Here is an 18,803-nt window from a genome sequence, read left to right on the forward strand (position 1 = left end):
ATTTTTTTAAATATTTTGCTTCTATAACTTCCATAGTTGAACATACTAAAGGTAAATAATCGTTATAAATAGTTAATTTAGATGATAATATAACACCATCGTCAAGTACACAAAGAATAAAATGAGCTTATTATAGCATCTTTTATGATTAAATGCCTCTGCGATTTTAAAACTGACCTGGTTGAATCATATATCGTTAAAAAGCTTGTTTCCTGGAGCGTACTGCTAGAATGACCACATGTGGCTATTTCCTTTGCTGTCACTGTGAGGATGGACGAAAGACAAGCAGAACTCTTCGAATTAATTGGCTACTAGCGTTTAAAGGTCCCTTTAACAGCCGTTCTCTCTATATTGCCCATAGGGTATTCAATTTATCTCAACTTTAACAATAGATACAGCTACATAATTTTACATACTGCTTTTTAAATGTTGTAGCTGGGGCGTGTCAGAGGCTTTTTTGATATGTCTTGTCATTTTCATTTTATGTGGCATTTTATCTGTAAAAATAGGTCAAAAACTGTTTTTTTCAGCATGTACATATTGTTTTTGGAATAATTCATTAAAAAAACTATATTTTGACAAAAGCCTCTGAAAAGCTCTAACTATTGAGTTATTGATCACATTAAAAAAAAATCAGTTCAGATTTTATCTGTTGAGCTTAAATATTGAATACGCTTATATGCAAATTAGCGCATATTTAGTGAGCTAATAGCTCATTTGCATATTTTTAAAAAAATGAAAAGTCATAATACAAAAAAATCTTGTATTTGTGTCTTTATTCAACTGGTAAAATTTCATTTTGATATGAGTAAAATATTTTTTTTTCCTATTACGGGGTGTAACTCCCCTTAAGGTGCGATCTAGATTCAAGTCTTACTGGTTCTTAGTATTACTTACTGAACTGCAGCACCTTGGTAGGTAGGGTACATGCAAATTGGTTTACTGCAGTGCAGAGGCTACAGTGCCATCTGGTGGATTGTTACATTGTGAGTTTCCAGGTTGAGATATGTTTAGTGAAAGTTGTAGGTTTCTACAGAAATTGAATATTTAGCTTCATTTTACTGTATAGTCTGTGTTGTAAAATATGTAAATAATTTTCAGCTTTTCAGGATGGCTACTCGTTGCGTATTACCCAAATGCCATTTTTCAATAACAGATTTCATATACACACAATAAATCGCCAAAGGATGCCCAGAAAAATTCCTAAAAAAATTAAAAATTGCCCTGCTTTTCATTTTTCTGGGCATGCCAGAAAATGATTCTCTCGGTGTCTAAGCGTTTATCATACCCAATGATTGGTCTGAATGCTCAGCACCTGGTCCTAACCCCAGCCATTGTGTGTGAATGTAATGGCTTGACTGTCTTTCCCTTGTCTTTCTGTAAATTTGTTTAATAACATAAGTGTGTAAACCCCTGGTTTATTCACTTTTTGTCAGAAATTTGTTCGTGGCATGTGTATTTTTACAGCACTTTTCATACTACAATGTAGCTCAATTATTATTATTATGATTATTATTATTATTATTATTATTATTATTATTATTATTATCGTCGTCTACCATAGTCAGTGTGTGCAGGGCAGCAACTATACTACGCGCCAGCAGAGACATGCTTGACTGCGCCGGCGCGTGTCGATTTATCTTTCCGGATGAGTACTCGTCAACAAATAAGTGAAGTGGTCAGTTTCAGTGCGAAGTGCATGCAAGTGCAGTGTCGTTTCTGCTGTAAACCAGGGGCGAAATGATTAAATCGGATCTGTGCTAAATCGATTTCGCACAGAGCCTTCTTCCTCGAAATGGATTATTCTCCGTCGGGCAAGGAAACTGACGACATTACAAAGCCTTTGTTGCAACGTGTTAATGGCGATAAAGTTGAAAAAGGTAAGCATGTTTTTATAGTTTATCATTTGTCTGGAAACTGCACAATTTCGTACCAGGGTCTACCTATCTAATCTGCGGTGTCATGTTCTTTAATCGCTGTGCTACGGAGGTGAAACCTTGTTTCATTTCTGCTTTGCCATGCCCTGAGTAGGTGTTTCGAAGTCGTTGTCTACACTCGATCTTGGGACAGCCCATTGCTAATAACTATAAATACTGTGTAACACTGCGTTGTTGTCATAGTTTTAAGCTCTTGAATTTCCGGCCCGGGAATCATTTGACATTCTATTTCGTCAGTCGCTTTTTACGCCTCGAAAAAGCAGGTGAAAGTTCTCTCACGCTCTGCAAAAAGTAGCTGAGACACAGTACATTCCTTAAAACGCTAGGCGGATGAACATGTCTTTGCTAGTCTGTCAAACAGAATGTTCTAATACTGAGCGAGAGTGTGGAATGATTGCAACCATGTGGAGTGTACGTAAGGATATGCATGTAATGCAAATGTATCATAAGACCAATCCGTGAACGGAGCACGAATGGATAAAATGCAGAAACCTTAACATAAATAATAATTTGTGTAAAGATTCATTGCAAAATACTGTTCAGAATGTACATGATTTATTTTGTACATTCAAAAATAAATCGCCAATTAAAAATAATAATCAAATAAAAAATAAATAAATACGATAAATACTGGATACGAATGAAACTGTTGTTCAGTGACACGTGTGAGAACAACTGCAGTTGTAGAGAGGAATGCAGTTAAGCGTGTATGCTTGTCACTGTGTGAAATAATAACCCATAACCAGTGCTGCATCAATGTAAACCGCAGGGTTCAAAGGAGCGAAGGCACAGATCACACATTCTAGCTTCCAATTACTGTCCAAACGAATTTATTAGTCGAAGACCTGTTGTATGTATTTTTGGTCTGATAATTAGTGGGTAATTAAATGTCAGGAATGCTTTTTGTTTTTGCAGTGGTTAGTAAATGTGGTTCTGTTCTTAGTTTTCTTTCTTGAGCCTCTGTAAGCATGTTGCTGCCTGTGTGTTATGTTATCATTCATTATTATTATTATTATTAATAATAATAATAATAATAATAATAATAATAATAATAATAATAATAATCGTAGATTGCATGCATATAGAACCCTTCAGTCTTCTGTCACCTGTGCACCCATATCAGATTATGACTTATGTCCCCCCAGCGCCAGTCTGCTGCTCGTCTCGATATGGTCTCGCCCTGCTGGCGAGCTACGGCTTCTTCGTGGCGTACACCCTGAGGGTCAACCTCAGCGTGGCCATGGTGGACATGGTGAGCGCCAAGGAGAGCGCCAACGCCGGCTCCTCCCACTGCCCCAGACCGGGCCCAGAGCTGACGGAGCGCGAACACAAGGTCAGCGCGTTCCCCGGCCGAGCTCTTTACACGCCACCGTCGTATCCCCCGCTTCTGCACCGCGAAGAGGGAAAATCTACGATACGTAAATATGTTTATACGTAGACATCACAGCCTGGATTGAAGTCTTGCGTCAAACGTAGCCAAGATGAACCCAAGGGAACTCAAATGTTATTGTTTTTTCTAATGAGAATTCAAACGAGAACTCTCCTAGTAGCCTTTTCCAGCTTATTCTTCAACGCCTTCAGCACGAGTTATGTCTCATGCTCTTTTGCCTGCATGCACACATTGAGAGCGCAGGTGCTGTCCCTGAAACATGTGCACTCGTCCCATGCAAGCCTGTGACTACATTACCATACTATTTTGCACCCTACAGTCCACACATCCGTGCAGGATATTCCTCGTGCTAATCAGAGGAGAGGCGTGTCTCAACAGCTGTTAGCCACAGCTGTGGGTGGCTGGTGTGTGGATATACTGGGCTCTGTGCAGTTTATCCTGATCTGTGGAGACACGTGTCCTTCTGTGAAGGACAGTAAGGCTGTAATCTTGAATGCTGAGTCTTGTAGCCCAAGGGAGACCCGGTGGTGCTCAGTAACGGCTCCTAAAATAAAAACAAAATTTGGTGAATCTGATTTTAGTTATTATGCACCAAAGTGGTGGAAGAAACTGCCAGAGGATCCGAGACATTCCTCAACTATGACCAATAGTATTATATAAGTTTTTAGATATTTCTTTTTATTTCTGTTTTTTATCGTGTTTTTATTCTCATTAATCTTATTTTTTCTCCTTTTTTAATAAAATGCTATCTGTTTTTATGATCTTTGTAAAGCACATTGAATTGTCACTGGATATGAACTGTGCTATGTAAGTAAACTTGCCTTGCCTGGCCTTGCCTGTCCTTACTGTCCTTACTATCCTGCGGTCCCCAGGGCAGCCTGTACGACTGGGACTCTGAGATGCAGGGGTGGATCCTGGGCTCCTTCTTCTACGGGTACATCCTGATGCAGATCCCGGGCGGGTACCTGGCGCGCAAGCACGGCGCCAAGTGGCTGCTGGGACTGGGCATCCTGTGCACCGCCATCTTCACCCTGGTGACCCCGCTGGCGGCAGAGCTGGGCGCCGGCTACCTGATCGCCGTGAGAGTGCTGGAGGGCGTGGGAGAGGTACGGGCTTTCACACGCACCTCCAGACCTGGAGAGTCTGCTTTCACACGCACCTCCAGAGCTGGAGAGTCTGCTTTCACACGCACCTCCAGAGCTGGAGAGTCTGCTTTCACACGCACACCGGCTCACGGTGCGAGGAGAGCTTTTACCCACGACCCAGAGCAACCCGTGTGTGTGTGTGTTTGTGTGTGTGTGCCTGTGTGTGTGTGTGTGTGTCCTTTGCATGCTGTCCCTTGGTTTGTGCAGAAAGTGATCCCAGGCTGATTTTGTCCTGTCCCTTAGGGGGTGACGTTTCCTGCCATGCACAGCATGTGGGCGTCCTGGGCCCCGCCCCTGGAGAGGAGCCGGCTGCTCACCATCTCCTATACAGGTACAGCTACAGCGCCCAGGTACAGCTACAGCACACAGGTACAGCCCACTGGTACAGCTACAGCACACATGTACAGCTATCACACACAGGTACAGCCCACAGGTACAGGTACAGCACACTGGTACAGTACATAGGTACAGCTACAGCCCACAAGCACAGCTACAGCACACTGGTACAGCTACAGTACACAGGTACAGCACATAGCTACAGCTACAGCTCACAGGCACAGCACACAGCTACAGCTCACAGGTACAGGTACAGCCCACAGGTACGGCTACAGAACACAGGTACAGCACACAGCTACAGCTACAGCTCACAGGTACAGCCCACTGGTACAGCTATTGCACACAGGTACAGCTACAGCACACAGATACAGCACGCTGGTACAGGTCCAGCCCACTGGCACAGCTACAATACACAGGTACAGCTTCAGAGCTGTGTACAGTAGGTGGTGAAGTGGAGTCCTTGGATTATTCTCTGTAAATAATCTAATAATATATAATAATAATAATAATAATAATAATCTAATAATAATAATAATACACCTGTCTCGCTGTAGCTACTATAAAACAGCTAATTATTCATTTTCATTTGTCCATTTCAGTTTTTATGGTTGCTTATTTTCCCCACAGGTGCTCAGCTAGGCACCGTCGTAGCCCTTCCCTTGTCTGGTTATCTCTGCTATTACTTGGACTGGACCTACGTCTTCTACGTGTTCGGTATGTTCTGCATGTGACTTTCAAAAAGGTGATTTTTGACCTCCGGCCAAATTACAACCCTGTGAGTGGTGGTGTTCCACCAGCTACAATTAAGAAGTTTACTGGCCCACTGCCAGAAGTATTTTGAAGTATCTCTGGCAAAACCGTCAAATGATTCTGAAGGTTAGCTGCCTAAGTCGTACTCATACCAAGACATACCCACCTGGCTCGGCACGTTTGTTTTAAAGTATTGGAAAGAAATATTGACGCGTCCTGGTGCCTTCAGGAGTGGTTGGAGTGCTGTGGTTCATCCTGTGGACAGCCCTGGTGAGCGACACCCCAGACACGCACAAGAGAATATCAGAGATGGAGAGGCTCTACATCGCAAGGTCACTGACGGAAGAGGTAACGAACAGAGCTGCCGATCTCCCCTATCATATCACATCACAGAGCGCTGTACACAGCGGCCTTGCACTGACACAAGAGCCCCTGAGCCTTGGAAAAATCTATCCTCTACACAGAAAAGCAAATGCTAAACTCTAATGCAAGGCTGAGAGGAGCTTAAAAATAACTCACAAACAAGGACAATGTGACATTTGAGGGATGAGAATGTACTAGCCAATTAGATTAGATTATATAGCGTATCAGCATAAAGCAAGGCTGTAACCATGTATTCCACATTGGGGGAAGGGGGGTCATTTTGACTGGAGGTGGGCGTGGAGTCTGAGGGGGTATTCTTTAAAATATGATACATTTTTAGAGGGTTAATGAGCATATGTCCACTGTAATGCTGTAAGAACATTTATTCCAGAACTTCTGTTGATTTAAATATATTCGTAATTACCAAAAATATATATTTTTTATTCAGCTGAAAACTATATGATGGTAGCCATAGCAACTACTGGGTCAATATTAGGACAGTAAGCACAGGATGAACAGGAAGATAGGTAGTCCAGTGGCACTGCCTCATGTTTGCATAGCAGCCACTTGTATTGTCCATGTAAACAGGTAAGCTTGGCGCAATGAAACGTGACTTAAAAAAAGTAAAAGTAGAAGTTGCAGATGTATATGAACAAATGGTCAAACAACTGTTGATCCTTCAACAAAACTGATGACAGTGACAGTGACCTCACAGTAGTCAAATATTAACAGAGCATCAGATAGGGAAATGTATATACAAATAAGATATTCCAGTGTACTTCAAAGTATTTATATCGTGATTAAATTAGGGTTAATGTATTTATCTAGTAATAGATTCACAGATTACGGTTATGAAATCACACATAAGATATTAATCTAAAACAGAAAAATGCCCTTTCTTTGCTTATTTATGGCCTTACAGGTATCATACTAATAATTACGGATAGGGCCTAGGCATGAGGTGTTCTTTTTTTCACACTGAAGGCTTACTGTGGAGTAAAGGTTACCCAAAGCTGACTTTGGAGTTAAGCTTACCGAACTCAAAGCTTACTCTGTTCCAGCCGATCTGGATGATTTATTCGAAAATGTACGACTGAGCTGTGTGTTAAGAAACAAAGCAGCACACTCATGTTGTTACGTGCACTGTTTTCATATACTTTTCTTATACCTTTAAATTGTATTAAATTAATGTAATTTCCGTATTTCTTTAATGTTGTAAATGTTGGACGTGTAAAAAAAAAATCGCTTTGACATCAAATCATTGTTTTCCTCCTCAGGTTTCCCCGTCCATGGATGCTATTCCCTGGTCATCCATCTTCAGTTCCCTGCCTCTGTGGGCCATTATAGTGGCTCATTTCTCCTACAACTGGACCTTCTACACCCTGCTGACTCTGCTCCCCACCTACATGAACACCGTACTGGGCTTCAGCATTCAGCAGGTGGCCTCTCCCTCCGTGGATAACTGTCACACACACCCCCGAGGGCCCAGCTCCTGCTTCAGGCAGGGGTATGTGTGTCCGCACACACTGGAGGTCTCATTGTGTGTCTGTATGTAGCACTACATCCTTCTGGCGGTCGGTCTTCTCCCCAGAGCGGCTTGCAGTGTAAACACTGAGGCACTGATAAAGCTATGCTCAGTGTTGGAACTTCGTCCAGCGCTCCTGCACTAACTGGTTTTACCGGTTAGTTTTTTTGTCTCTCTCAGTCACACACACACACAAATATATTCAAATAATATTTGATGAGCAATAATATATCACACAAATATGTTTAAATTCTTGATAATGTTTTGAAGTTCTGTCTTTATTAGAAGACTTGGACTCGGATGCAGGCTTGGCATAGGATTAAGGCAGTCTGTGATGTGTCCTCCAATCGTTTACATACATGGCACATAGAAACTGCAGTTATTACTATGTAAATATAGTACTTTAGCAGCATGGTGGTGCAGTGGGGTAGCACTGTCGCCTCACAAGAAGGTACTGAGTTTGAATTCTGCCTGAGGGCTTTTCTGTGTGGAGTTTGCATGCTGCACCAGGTAGTCTGGTTTCTTCCCCACAGTCGAAAGATATGCAGGTAGGCTAATTGGAGACTCTAAATTCTCCATAGTTATGAGTGTGTGAGTGAATGGTGTGTGTGCCATGCAGTGGATTGGCAACCTGTCTAGGGTGTGTTTGTGCCTTTTGACCACTGTCATGCTGGGATAGGCTCCAACAACTCTGACCAGGAATAAGTGGTTAAAGAAAATGGATGGATGGAATATAGTACTTTCTTCTGGTTTGCCAGCCTTAAATGGAAAGTCTGCCTTGACCCCATTTTAATACATTTTAATATATTTGATTAATTATGTTAAAATGTGATTCTTTAAACCGAAATTTAACTAGATAGGTTGGAGTAGAATTTTACTGACGGGTTTGAATTTGTCACCAAATTCAAGCAATAGTTGTGTCGCCCAATGATTGGTACTTCAGACCCCAAAGGCCCTGAATGAATAACGTCAATAACCTCACATGGCCTATGACAATCACCCTGTGCTGTGTGTTATGTAGTGAGGTCATAATTGGTGAGGTCATAATTGAAAGCGGAATGTTGTGAGATCTATAATCTTCTTGAAGCACGCAGTAATTTAGACCTGACCCCTTGTGTCTCCCCGCAACCTCAGAACGGGTTGCTCTCGGCCTTGCCGTACCTGGGATCCTGGGTCCTGGCGTTGCTAGGCGGACAGCTGGCTGACTACCTGAGAGAAGCCTGCCTCTTCTCCACTGTGGCTGTGCGCAAGGCTTTTACCATCATAGGTAACGCAAACGAGTGGGGACTTCTATCTGTGCAACACCAGACTCTGTGTGCCACCATGCCCTGAATTTCTAGGATACTTTTCCTGTTCCATCAGGGACATCTTCTGGACTAAAGTCCACTTGCCTAACCGCTGCTCTACGTTGCTCTCGGTGGTGTTGAGGAGGAGCCATCTTATTTGTGTATATCTCTGTTCGAGCCATCAGGGATGGTGGGGCCAGCCGTGTTCCTGGTGGCAGCCGCACACACTGGCTGTGACTACACCGCGGCTGTGGGCTTCCTCACCATCTCCTCTGGCCTGGGGGGCTTCTCCTCCTCCGGCTTCAACATAAACCATCTGGACATCGCACCCTCGTAAGGCTTCACGCACAAACCGACATTATCTCTTTGGTTTTACACAAATCTTGTTCTGTGGGAGGTCCAGACTTCCAACTTGGACACTGCATGTGCTCAGATCACAAGTGGGTGGTCAGCAGTTGTGTGCATTGAATGGAAATAACTCAGGATGTTTGCGCACATCCTTGATAAAATGGAAATAGCCATATTAACTCAATGGCATTATTGTAGCCACAACAGGCTTGTTAGATAAGTATGTCTCTACTTCACTACTCTGGTGCCTCTCTTGCCAAATGACTGATGCTTAGTAGGTTCCCCTGGGTTAGGACTGAGATGGTGGGCATTTTATGAAAATGATGCAGTCCATCCCTCTGGAACAAGCAGAAACGCCAGTGCATCATTGTGGTTATCAGAATACTGTGGACCAGAGACAGAGGCTAGGAATCAAACAAATGCTATTAGTTTCTTTAAGGGCATTTAAAATTTACTCAAACCAAAAAAATGGTTGGATTAATCCGGTGCCATATCACAGTAAATCTCTTGGAAAAATTAAAGTCAAACAGGATGTTTCCTTGATTGTCACAGTGATTGAACTCATGACATTGTATTATCCAGAATGGCAAATAAAGATTAAAACATTTTGTTCATATTTTTAGGTTGCTACATGTTTCATGATTCCCGTCAGAAAGTGTTATTCAACCATAAAGTTTCACAAAACCTGATCATCTTTCTTTTTTCTTTTTCTTTCTTCAGGTATGCAGGAATCTTGCTGGGGATCACTAACACATTTGCTACGATACCAGGCATGGTGGGACCAGTCATTGCCAGAGCTATGACACCACATGTAAGCACTGTTCAAATACTCTATTCACTAAAGGTTTGATGGTAATATGTGAGTTTTACACATCATACATAAGCTTTCATTTTTTAAATGTTTTTGTCTACATACAGCATTACCAGTAAATGACTCAATAAAATGAAAAGATACTTGCGATTAATATCTTAATATTACACAGATGTGTTACGCACAGTATTGCTATGTTTTGACTTGACTTGCACTCAAAGGAACACCTTGATAAAGTCATGTTTATCATAAATTTGTATTATTTTATAAACACTCATTTTTCCTTTATTGTACTCACAAAGATTCCTGGGTAGTGGGTACGTTGTTGTATTTTGTGTTTGTGTGCCATTTTATTATTGTTATTTTGGCTGCATGCTCATACACAGCATGAATGGTAACATCAGACATACTGTAAACAATTTTGGCTTTTAATAGTTGCATAGGAGTATTGTTAGAATATTTCCTTATTGTGAACATAATCAAGAAAAATCTTTGATTGGTCCACCTCTGACCTGTTATCACACTACAAATTCTTGCCAAGCGTGATCAGTTCGTGGAAGTTGGACGTCACTGCTGATGTCACAATTAAGTTTATCGTAAATTTTATCTTTATTTATTTATTTTGTGTCTTTATTTCTGGTGTGCGCTGAGCTCATGTTTTGTGTCATTGCAGAATACCATAGAGGAATGGCAGACAGTGTTCTATATCTCTGCTGCTATCAATGTGTTTGGTGCCGCTTTCTACACCCTGTTTGGGAAGGGCGTGGTCCAACCCTGGGCTGCCAGCAAGCTCCCCTCCCACCGGAGCTGAAACCACAGGAACAGTGTGTGCTGCTTATTTTCATGACATTGTCAGTTGTAGTCAGCTGTCAGTAATCTTGCGGTCAGTTGTCAAAGTCACACAATGATTCGGCTGTTTTCACTGTTGGCTAACGGCAAACTAGCCCACAATTCGTTGTTATGCTTATGCTGCTTGAAGTTCTGATGAACAGGAGAGAAGCCAACGTCCACCGTTTCCGATCAGTTCAAAGGAACAAACTACACCAGCCTCAGCTGCAGCTGACTCTAATCACTGGCAGAGACCAGAGACTCCAGCATATGGACAATATCCAAGTAACAACTGACTATAATGCAACACTACGTTACATGTAATGGTACGGCTTTGCCCAAGTTTATCTCTGTATGTCGCCAAATTAACAGTGACTACAGGCTGCTCTGCACAGTTTAAATGTGTGAAAATATATTTTATATATTTTCTATTTTCAACCTTTTAAAAGGTGTATTTGCACATGAGCAGGGACAATCTGGCCTCCCCTGGCCTGCTAGAGAGTGGGACATGTCTGTGATTAAAGAACTTGGACCCGGGAAATAATTTTCCAATTTTCCTTAAATAATTTTTGCACACAAGATTTTATACATCTTTAGTTAGTTAGTTTGTTAGTTAGCTAGTTTGACAAACTGATAAAAGACAGAGGCCTGAATTATCACAATAAAGTGATAATTGCACAATAAAGTCAAAAACTTACTTCCATTTTGGTGTTTGGTGGTAAGCAATAGCATTGGAGGCAAGATGACTATACAACCGTATAAATACAGTCAAAAATCTGATGACTACATAACAAACCAGCAGGTTACGCAACAATGTAAACACAATCAAATTTACAGTCTAAAAACAACTACAAAACAATCTTATAAAATAATTACAATCATTTTTGCTTCCAACCAATTACACTTGCACTTTTTCTAGCAACTGGGCGTACTTTTTGGGTAAAGCTCTCTGAATTGGGGGTGTATTTAATGCCTAAGGGTAACTTGTTCCACTCAGAGGCTCCAGAACACTGGAGAGTGCATCGGCCCACAGCAGTCCCATATAATGGGAGGCCAAGGATGGCAATACTGGCTCTTGTCTTAATGCCATGTATATCCCCCATCCTTAATAAAATAATTTAAAAAATAACTAGGGGCTCGGTTGTTAATCACGTTATAAACAGTGCTTGGCTGCAGTGCCACAGCCCTGGCCTCGAAGGGAAGCAAACCTAATTGCCTTTACTGTTTGTCCTCATGTCGCAATATGTGCAGTTTTGGCTGTTATGCTTTCAACAGCAATAAACATCGTAAATTCTGTATGTTACTGGCAATGTGAAACTTCATGTTTTTCAGTGAAACATTCATCAAAAATGTTTTTAAATGTATGAAACATGATTTCTCAACCACAAAAATAAAATGGCAATATTTAGAATCACTTTTCATGTATTAATATTTCTGTAGAAGATGCTAAAAAGCAAGCAGTGAATTAATCACACATCACTAGCATGATTCCTTCAGCTAGCTTGCAGATTTCCTTTGCTCTCATGCAAAAATACATGTGCACCCTCAAATTTAAGAGCTCTCCCACAAAACTGTATGCCAAAAGTTCTGAACCAATGAGAGCAGATTGTAAGTTTGACCTGTGAAATTGTTAGGAAAACTGCTCCCTTACATTCTCATTGGTTGAGAAAGGGCGAAGCTGCTGATTCAGGAAGCATTTTATTCCTGTTTGACATTGGAAATGTAATTTTTTGGGGGGGTTTGTACCTGTACTGGGCGGGCTGTCTGGGGACTGTGGTGCATCCGTGGTGCCCAGGAGCCTTTGGGGCTGACCATGGATATACATTTATGTCATATGGTAAGGGCTAAGTGCACAGAAAGGTCAATGGACAATGATGTAATGGAATGAATGTAGATGGTTCCTGGTACAGGAAGGGGTGGGTATGAAAGGTGATCCTGTTCTTTGTCATCTTATTTCCCTTCTATTGTTTCATTCAACTGTAAAGAGGAGAGTTTTCTTTATTATAAGCTATGAGTATGTACAACACTAAATTACTTGGCCTTCTAGCAGGCCTCAGGCACCAGGCACTGAAATTCCCAAGGACAAGAAGTTAGAAATATTGCATGGACATGTTTTCGTTCTCTGTCGCTTGCACATTTCTAGAAGTCCAAACTGGTGAGCTTGGCCTTTCCCTTATCCTCCTTCCTGCCATCCTAGCAGGAAGGAACCAGCTATGACGCCATTCTGCCTGGGACTCTGAAAACAACTTAGATAAACAATTATTTTTGATTTAAAGCTTGTTTATGTAGAGCTGAAGGCGAAGAGGTTGTGTGCTCATTCAGTATTCATGCTATGTGATTAGACATAACCAATAATTTACTTTGTTACATTTTACTATATGGTTATGTATTAACCATGTACCAAACAGATAAAGAATTATGTCATTAGTAAAACACTTCTTCTTGTAAAAAGCTCAGGCTTATCCACCTGTTTGGCATGTAAGTGCCGGGCTCTTTCTGCAGAAAAAAGTCCTGTCTCTTACATGGATATACCTTGTTGTGCCGACTTATTCTAAGGGGAGAATTTTGTCTGCTCAACACTATCAATAAAAAAAAATATTTGTGCAATTTCTTGTTTAAGAATTGGCAACATAGGGAGAGGAGGAGGTCTAACTGTTTTCACTTCTTTTTTGCTGAACGTGCAAACTGAGGGGTCATTTCTCCCATATCAGAAGTACTGCCACTCAGAAGATGCATTTCCCCTTTTCGACACCAATTCTTCTGCCCCTCAACTTTCTGAAAAGGTCACATTTTGTTTTGGATATTTCACGTGGCTTGTATCCTAGCCTACTCTCTGCTCCTCCCACTCAGGTGATCACACCTCCAAAGGGCTCAAGAGAAGCCACAGAGAGCAGAAACTGGGGGGGGAGGAGAGTAGCCATTTGAGGTGTGAATATGTGGGTGTGCATGCGTGAGTGTGTGTGTGTGTGTGTGCGGTTGTGTGTGTACATATCAACAGGGCTGGCCTGGAAAACCCCATGCTGGCATTGCTCATACTCATCAGACTCTTTACCTTAAAGAATTGCTTGGATTATCTGGGCAGGCCATACCACATAGTAGCTCACAAACATTCCCACAATATCTGAACCTTGCCTTTAGATTAGACTTGTAATCTAATCTAAAGATTAATTTTAGATTAGACGATACATTCCGTAATTTTAATCTGGCTGTGAGTTGTACATTTTCATGGTTGATCCAATAGGTTATCAACAAATTAGATAATTTAATTGATATCTTTGACAATTACCAAATTAACTCAAATATATTTTACATGTTAGATAAGTGAAGTGTTTTAACTGTTGCTGCACTTGTGTTTGGTATTCAGTGCTGAACAGCGAACAAGGGTGTTGGCTTTAAAAAAAAAAAAAGTTTAGTAAATAAACATATTTTACTTAATCTTCACTTCCCATACACAATATTCATCATTTTTAAATCACAGGCCTTTGTGATGTGTTTATTATGAAATTCATATTTACATTAACAATAAAAAAGATACATCTCGCAGCCCAACCAACCAATTCACATTAGACATAATTGCATTAAACCCTTCTGCCCTCTGTACAGATGCTGGAGATATGGCCTCATATTAGTAAAAGGTCCTCTTCTGTGCAAACTAAACACTGGGTGGTGGTGACTCTTTGAGTCCAACAACAATTCCTTCAGGTCCAACAAATCACAGCTCAAAAGTTGTGTGGAGCTTGGAGATCCGCAGTCCTGCAGAACTTGAGATCATGATATTTAGGAGACATGGGACAACAAGGACCATCACACACAAACTTCCCTTTTTGAAAGTTTAACAGACTTTCCACAAGTAAAATGTTCAGCCCGAGTCTGTGACATGAATATTAAACCAGTCTTAATTAGTACTGGCAGCTGATTCTTTAATCGTAGTTGCTGGTGTGGGTCCGATATGCATCCAGATAAAGCCTTTCTCCGGACCAACAGGAATAGTGGGGAAGGGACAGCTTCTTGACTTGAAATACTCAGAAGGAGCATGGCAAACAAACTCAAGGTACTCCATTTTTCTTGGAAGATCCTCTTCTGGGCCTAAAACAAAACAATGAGAGAAGAACACATAATAATAGCCGCGTTTCCACCGAAATTACCCGGAACTTTCAGTCCCAGGAACTACTTTACCAGGAACTAAAAGGTTCCTTCAGCCAATGGTTGTCTGCGTTTCCACCGGGGTCTAAAGTACCGCGAAGATTAGGCAAATTAGCCCACTGACGTATGAAAAAGCAACGTTGTCGTCGGTCCGTCTGTCATATGATTTCTTCCGTAACCCCATACTACCACCGAAGTAGCCTACATTATTTTCTAATAACCGGGACAGCCCGGAGGGGTTTATTCCACTTATACAACGGGTTACCAACAATGATTATATATGGTTACTTTTGTATTTATTGATTTTCATATAGGCTATCCTCTCAAATTCATTGTGTTTTTATGCGAACATTCGCTTTCATGTCTTGACATCCGAAGCGACAGAATGCATTCACATGTATATGTATAACTGGCAACAACAGCAGAAAACATGCACACGTTGTAAACAATTTGCTGTTTGATTACTTTCTCGTCGTCAATTCCATATAGGCTAATGGCAAAATGACAAGAATAGAACGAAAACTCGGACTTGCGTGAAAATGTAAATAGTAGTGGTACAGCCACCGTTTGCTTTCCTTCGAAGTTACTGCTAGCCGAGCAGCGAAGTGTGCCCTCCAGATGCGAACCATGCACCATAAATTAGTCCATAGTCTTCCTGGTCTTTTCGTGGAATTGAAAAATGTCAGTAAAATTACGGCAGTCTGAAAAAGCTAAAGGGAAGATTACTAGAATTAACCTGTTAGTTTACGCGGATAAAAAGTGCGGATGGTGATTTCCAGTTTGCTTGTACTGTATCATCAATGTTAATTATGCAGAACTACCGCATACCTCACATAACTGTATCAAACGTTTTGAGTCAATTACAACGGGCTAACAAAGAAAATCCGGAAGAAAATATTCAGCAACCGAATTAATCCGTTTGAATGTTTTGGTAGCCTACGTAATATGCTGTCCCAGCACGAATGCTTAGCATTTTATAAAACGCATACTAAAGCAAGAAAAGAACAGAAGAGCACACGTTATAATTCCAAGACGTTGACAGGCTATAACCAAAACTAGGCTACTGCGCCGCATAACGTACAAGTTTGATTTGAAGTTATTATAAAAATAAATTGGTTTGCCGCTGCATATTTTCAAACATGGCGGGTAATGGCGGAAAATAAATACAACACAAATGCTGCGAGTACTCGACCAATCAGAAATGTTCAGCGCTGCAAGCTCCACCCAAAAGGTTCCTGTACTTTCGGAAAGTACTACCCCCCGAGCAGGAACGTTTTGGGGGTAAAACAAAGCCCCCAGAACTAAATTTAGACCCTAGTTCCTGCGGTGGAAACGCACCGAGTTCCTCAAAAGGTTCCTAGTTCCGGGGTATAGTTCCTGCGGTGGAAACGCGGCTAATGACTAAGCATTTTATATTTCATAATTTCTCTGGCATTTAAGTGATAAAATAAAAGAACAAACACTTATCTGTGCTATTTTATTTAGAATGAAAGTATCCTGCCAAGTCACTCACCTATGATGTACGTGCTGGGATCAAACTGGTCTTTGGGACTGGCCTGTGTTGGTATTAACCAGGTCAAAGCTGCACTCTTCTCGCAATACTGGTCTTGCACAAAGCCCCGAATCTGGGCATAGTACGGCTTCCCATCATCCTCGTCTGTTACTTTGATGACATCGCCTATTTGGAAATACACTCCCTGCACAAAAGAAAAATAGCCATGTCTGTTAGTATATACCATGAATACAATGCATAATGTCTTTAATAGTCCATATTGAAGATATAGCATACCTTGTAAAAAACAGACTCTGATGTGATGATTGTAGATACCGACTCTGGAGCTTTGATTGGCTAAGAGAGAAAAAAATAATTAGTTGCAACAACTAGCCTGCATGCACAAAAGAGCCCTTGTTATTGCTTACCATTATCTTATGAGTTAATTACCATCTGAATTGACAGCAACTTACTTCCTGCATACACATTTTAGGACATTCATACTTAATGGCAAAGGTTTTCAGGTTAATTTTTTTCAAGTGAAATTCAAGTACAGCTTTTAAAACTACAATTTCATGTGGGAAACTGCAAAAAAACAAGTACACACAAGAAGCATACCACACTCCAAGGCATACCTAGATCGCAAACCTGCCAACCCTGTATCCTCCCGTATTGAACAATAATGGTTTGCAAAATCCACTTTGCTAATGCAATTCGTTGATGCATTCGTTACTTACATTTTTCAGCTTGAAGATGTGCCTTCTCCCCTTTCCTTTAGTGGACACCTTTTTCTCTGATGCGGGTGCCTTGTACTTCGTGCTTCTCAATCGTGCTGATCTACGATGGATTTCCTGTTTAGACTAAACAACGTTAAAATATTCAGCGTTAACGTTACATAGACGTATTAATTTGCTGAAGGACCTTTAGATAAGTAGCTGACCAACTAGTAAGCTAAGTTACCTTCACATATATTTATTTTTACGAGAAAGACCTGTTATAAAACACTTTGATATTTCAAAAAAACTAAACCTTTAAATAAGATACATCACCAGTAGCTGAACTGTGTTAACTACGAGCCCACAACGTCTAGCCAGCTACGTTACTTTTGCTCCTGGTTGGCTAACGTTAGTTATGCAACTGAGAATTATTCTTGCGGAAGTAAACAAACGTACCCACGCTGATATCTTGATAGCAAACTACAAACCCATATAGCATTTGTTTTCATATAATGCAACTGCACCGCTTTTCAAAGAAACATTGAGGTATCCCAGAGAGATGACTGTTTACCTGCTTTACGCCGCCATTATTTTGTTGTGTGCTGGAGGAGGCCGAAGGTCCGGCTGTTCCAATGGCGCTGTGCTTCCCGGTGCAGTTATTGCACAGTATCTCTCCATGATTTCCTTTCTTCCACATAGAAGATGAGTTCGTCTTGCAAACTGCACAACATGGCTTTAAACCCAGCGGCATATTGACTTCAGACTTCGAATCAAACGTCAGCTAGCGCTCGTTCACTAGAAGACTGACAGTAAGTTTAGCGTTTACCTGTCACAGTCAAAACGCAAACCAAGGACGGATAAATTGCTCACGGCTTGAATTTTAAATAATTGCAAACATAAGTCGATTGACTGGGTGCAATTTGCTTCTAGAGGGAGAACTGTGTATGCTGCCAACCACAGAGAGCGTCCATAGGAACTGCAAAGGACCCGGAAGTAATACGACGGTGGCAAAGTTCAAGGGATCATCTTTTGGTTCTCAACCTCAGAATGTGAGGTAATGTCGCCCCCTGCTGAGACCTACGATTTTCGTTCAAAAATCCAGTTTCCCCATTGGGCTCCATTCATTTTTGACAGCAACATAAAAATATTTCCACTCATATACTGACCTCTGCATTACATTGAAAATAAAAATCATTTATTTTTCCTGAGGTGAAATTGTTTTTTATAATCACACAGACAAAGATGAATTTTTAAATTATTATTTCAGCTCACGTCATATTTTCTTGCCTTACTTGGATATATTTGTGTGATGAGTTTAAATTTGATTATTTTAAAAATAGTTTTATAGTTACACAGTTTCCTTTTGTCTAATATTACATTTTGTCTAAGGATCTGAATAATAGAGGAAATCAGGAAGGGGCAAAATTTTTTCACAACAATGTATATCCATTAAAATCAAGATGTCATTCTTAGCAAGATCTGTAATCTGTTCATATTAATTAATCATGTCTGTGATATCTGAACAAAAGGGTAATTGGCACACAATGGGCTTTAAATATGCATCACAAAATTATGAGAGATCAGGGAGAGATCCATTACCGGATACAGTGGGTCTATTAAGCGATTTGTGAATTTTGGGTGAACAATACAATACAGGAATTCTCGGATATTCTTCAGAAAAATACTGAAATTCTGATCAATCGTGTTTTCAGTAAGATTTAGGTGGCAGTGTA

At 40.8% G+C, this 18,803-nt stretch overlaps 2 protein-coding genes across 3 annotated transcripts; one reads left to right on the forward strand and one right to left on the reverse strand.

Annotated features, from left to right (window-relative positions):
- The first annotated feature begins 1,635 nt into the window (after positions 1–1,635).
- On the forward strand, positions 1,636–12,133 carry slc17a5 (solute carrier family 17 member 5). 2 transcript variants are annotated; one of them, XM_035401155.1, is made up of 12 exons: positions 1,636–1,880; positions 3,083–3,270; positions 4,200–4,433; positions 4,716–4,803; positions 5,436–5,522; positions 5,788–5,906; positions 7,199–7,360; positions 8,581–8,713; positions 8,918–9,065; positions 9,801–9,891; positions 10,565–10,702; positions 10,735–12,133. In XM_035401155.1, the coding sequence occupies exons 1-11, from the start codon at positions 1,796–1,798 to the stop codon at positions 10,700–10,702; spliced, it is 1,473 nt and encodes a 490-aa protein (XP_035257046.1). In that variant the 5' UTR covers positions 1,636–1,795; the 3' UTR covers positions 10,735–12,133. The 2 variants fall into 2 exon arrangements, with proteins under 2 accessions (XP_035257046.1, XP_035257045.1); XM_035401154.1 differs by having other exon boundaries at positions 10,565–12,133.
- A 2,047-nt stretch (positions 12,134–14,180) lies between these two features.
- On the reverse strand, positions 14,181–18,076 carry gatad1 (GATA zinc finger domain containing 1). Its single transcript, XM_035399618.1, has 5 exons — positions 17,642–18,076; positions 17,092–17,214; positions 16,652–16,711; positions 16,376–16,559; positions 14,181–14,805 (listed from the first exon to the last, which is right to left on the reverse strand). Exons 1-5 carry the CDS (start codon positions 17,819–17,821, stop codon positions 14,615–14,617), a joined length of 738 nt encoding a protein of 245 aa, XP_035255509.1. The 5' UTR covers positions 17,822–18,076; the 3' UTR covers positions 14,181–14,614.
- Positions 18,077–18,803: the final 727 nt, after the last annotated feature.

Source organism: Anguilla anguilla, chromosome 18 (genome assembly GCF_013347855.1).
Source record: "Anguilla anguilla isolate fAngAng1 chromosome 18, fAngAng1.pri, whole genome shotgun sequence".
Taxonomy (NCBI): Eukaryota; Metazoa; Chordata; class Actinopteri; order Anguilliformes; family Anguillidae; genus Anguilla; species Anguilla anguilla.

Excerpts from the sequence above, each read along its gene's own strand:
- gatad1 (XM_035399618.1), bottom strand. The coding sequence starts at position 17,821 with ATGCCGCTGGGTTTAAAGCCATGTTGTGCAGTTTGCAAGACGAACTCA. Across the intron at positions 17,215-17,641 it reads ATAATGGCGGCGTAAAGCAG|TCTAAACAGGAAATCCATCG; the intron begins GTAAACAGTCAT and ends AACGTTGTTTAG. Across the intron at positions 16,560-16,651 it reads CAGAGTCTGTTTTTTACAAG|GGAGTGTATTTCCAAATAGG; the intron begins GTATGCTATATC and ends TCTTTTGTGCAG.
- slc17a5 (XM_035401154.1), top strand. The coding sequence starts at position 1,796 with ATGGATTATTCTCCGTCGGGCAAGGAAACTGACGACATTACAAAGCCT. Across the intron at positions 5,907-7,198 it reads CAAGGTCACTGACGGAAGAG|GTTTCCCCGTCCATGGATGC; the intron begins GTAACGAACAGA and ends TTTCCTCCTCAG. Across the intron at positions 9,892-10,564 it reads CCAGAGCTATGACACCACAT|AATACCATAGAGGAATGGCA; the intron begins GTAAGCACTGTT and ends GTGTCATTGCAG.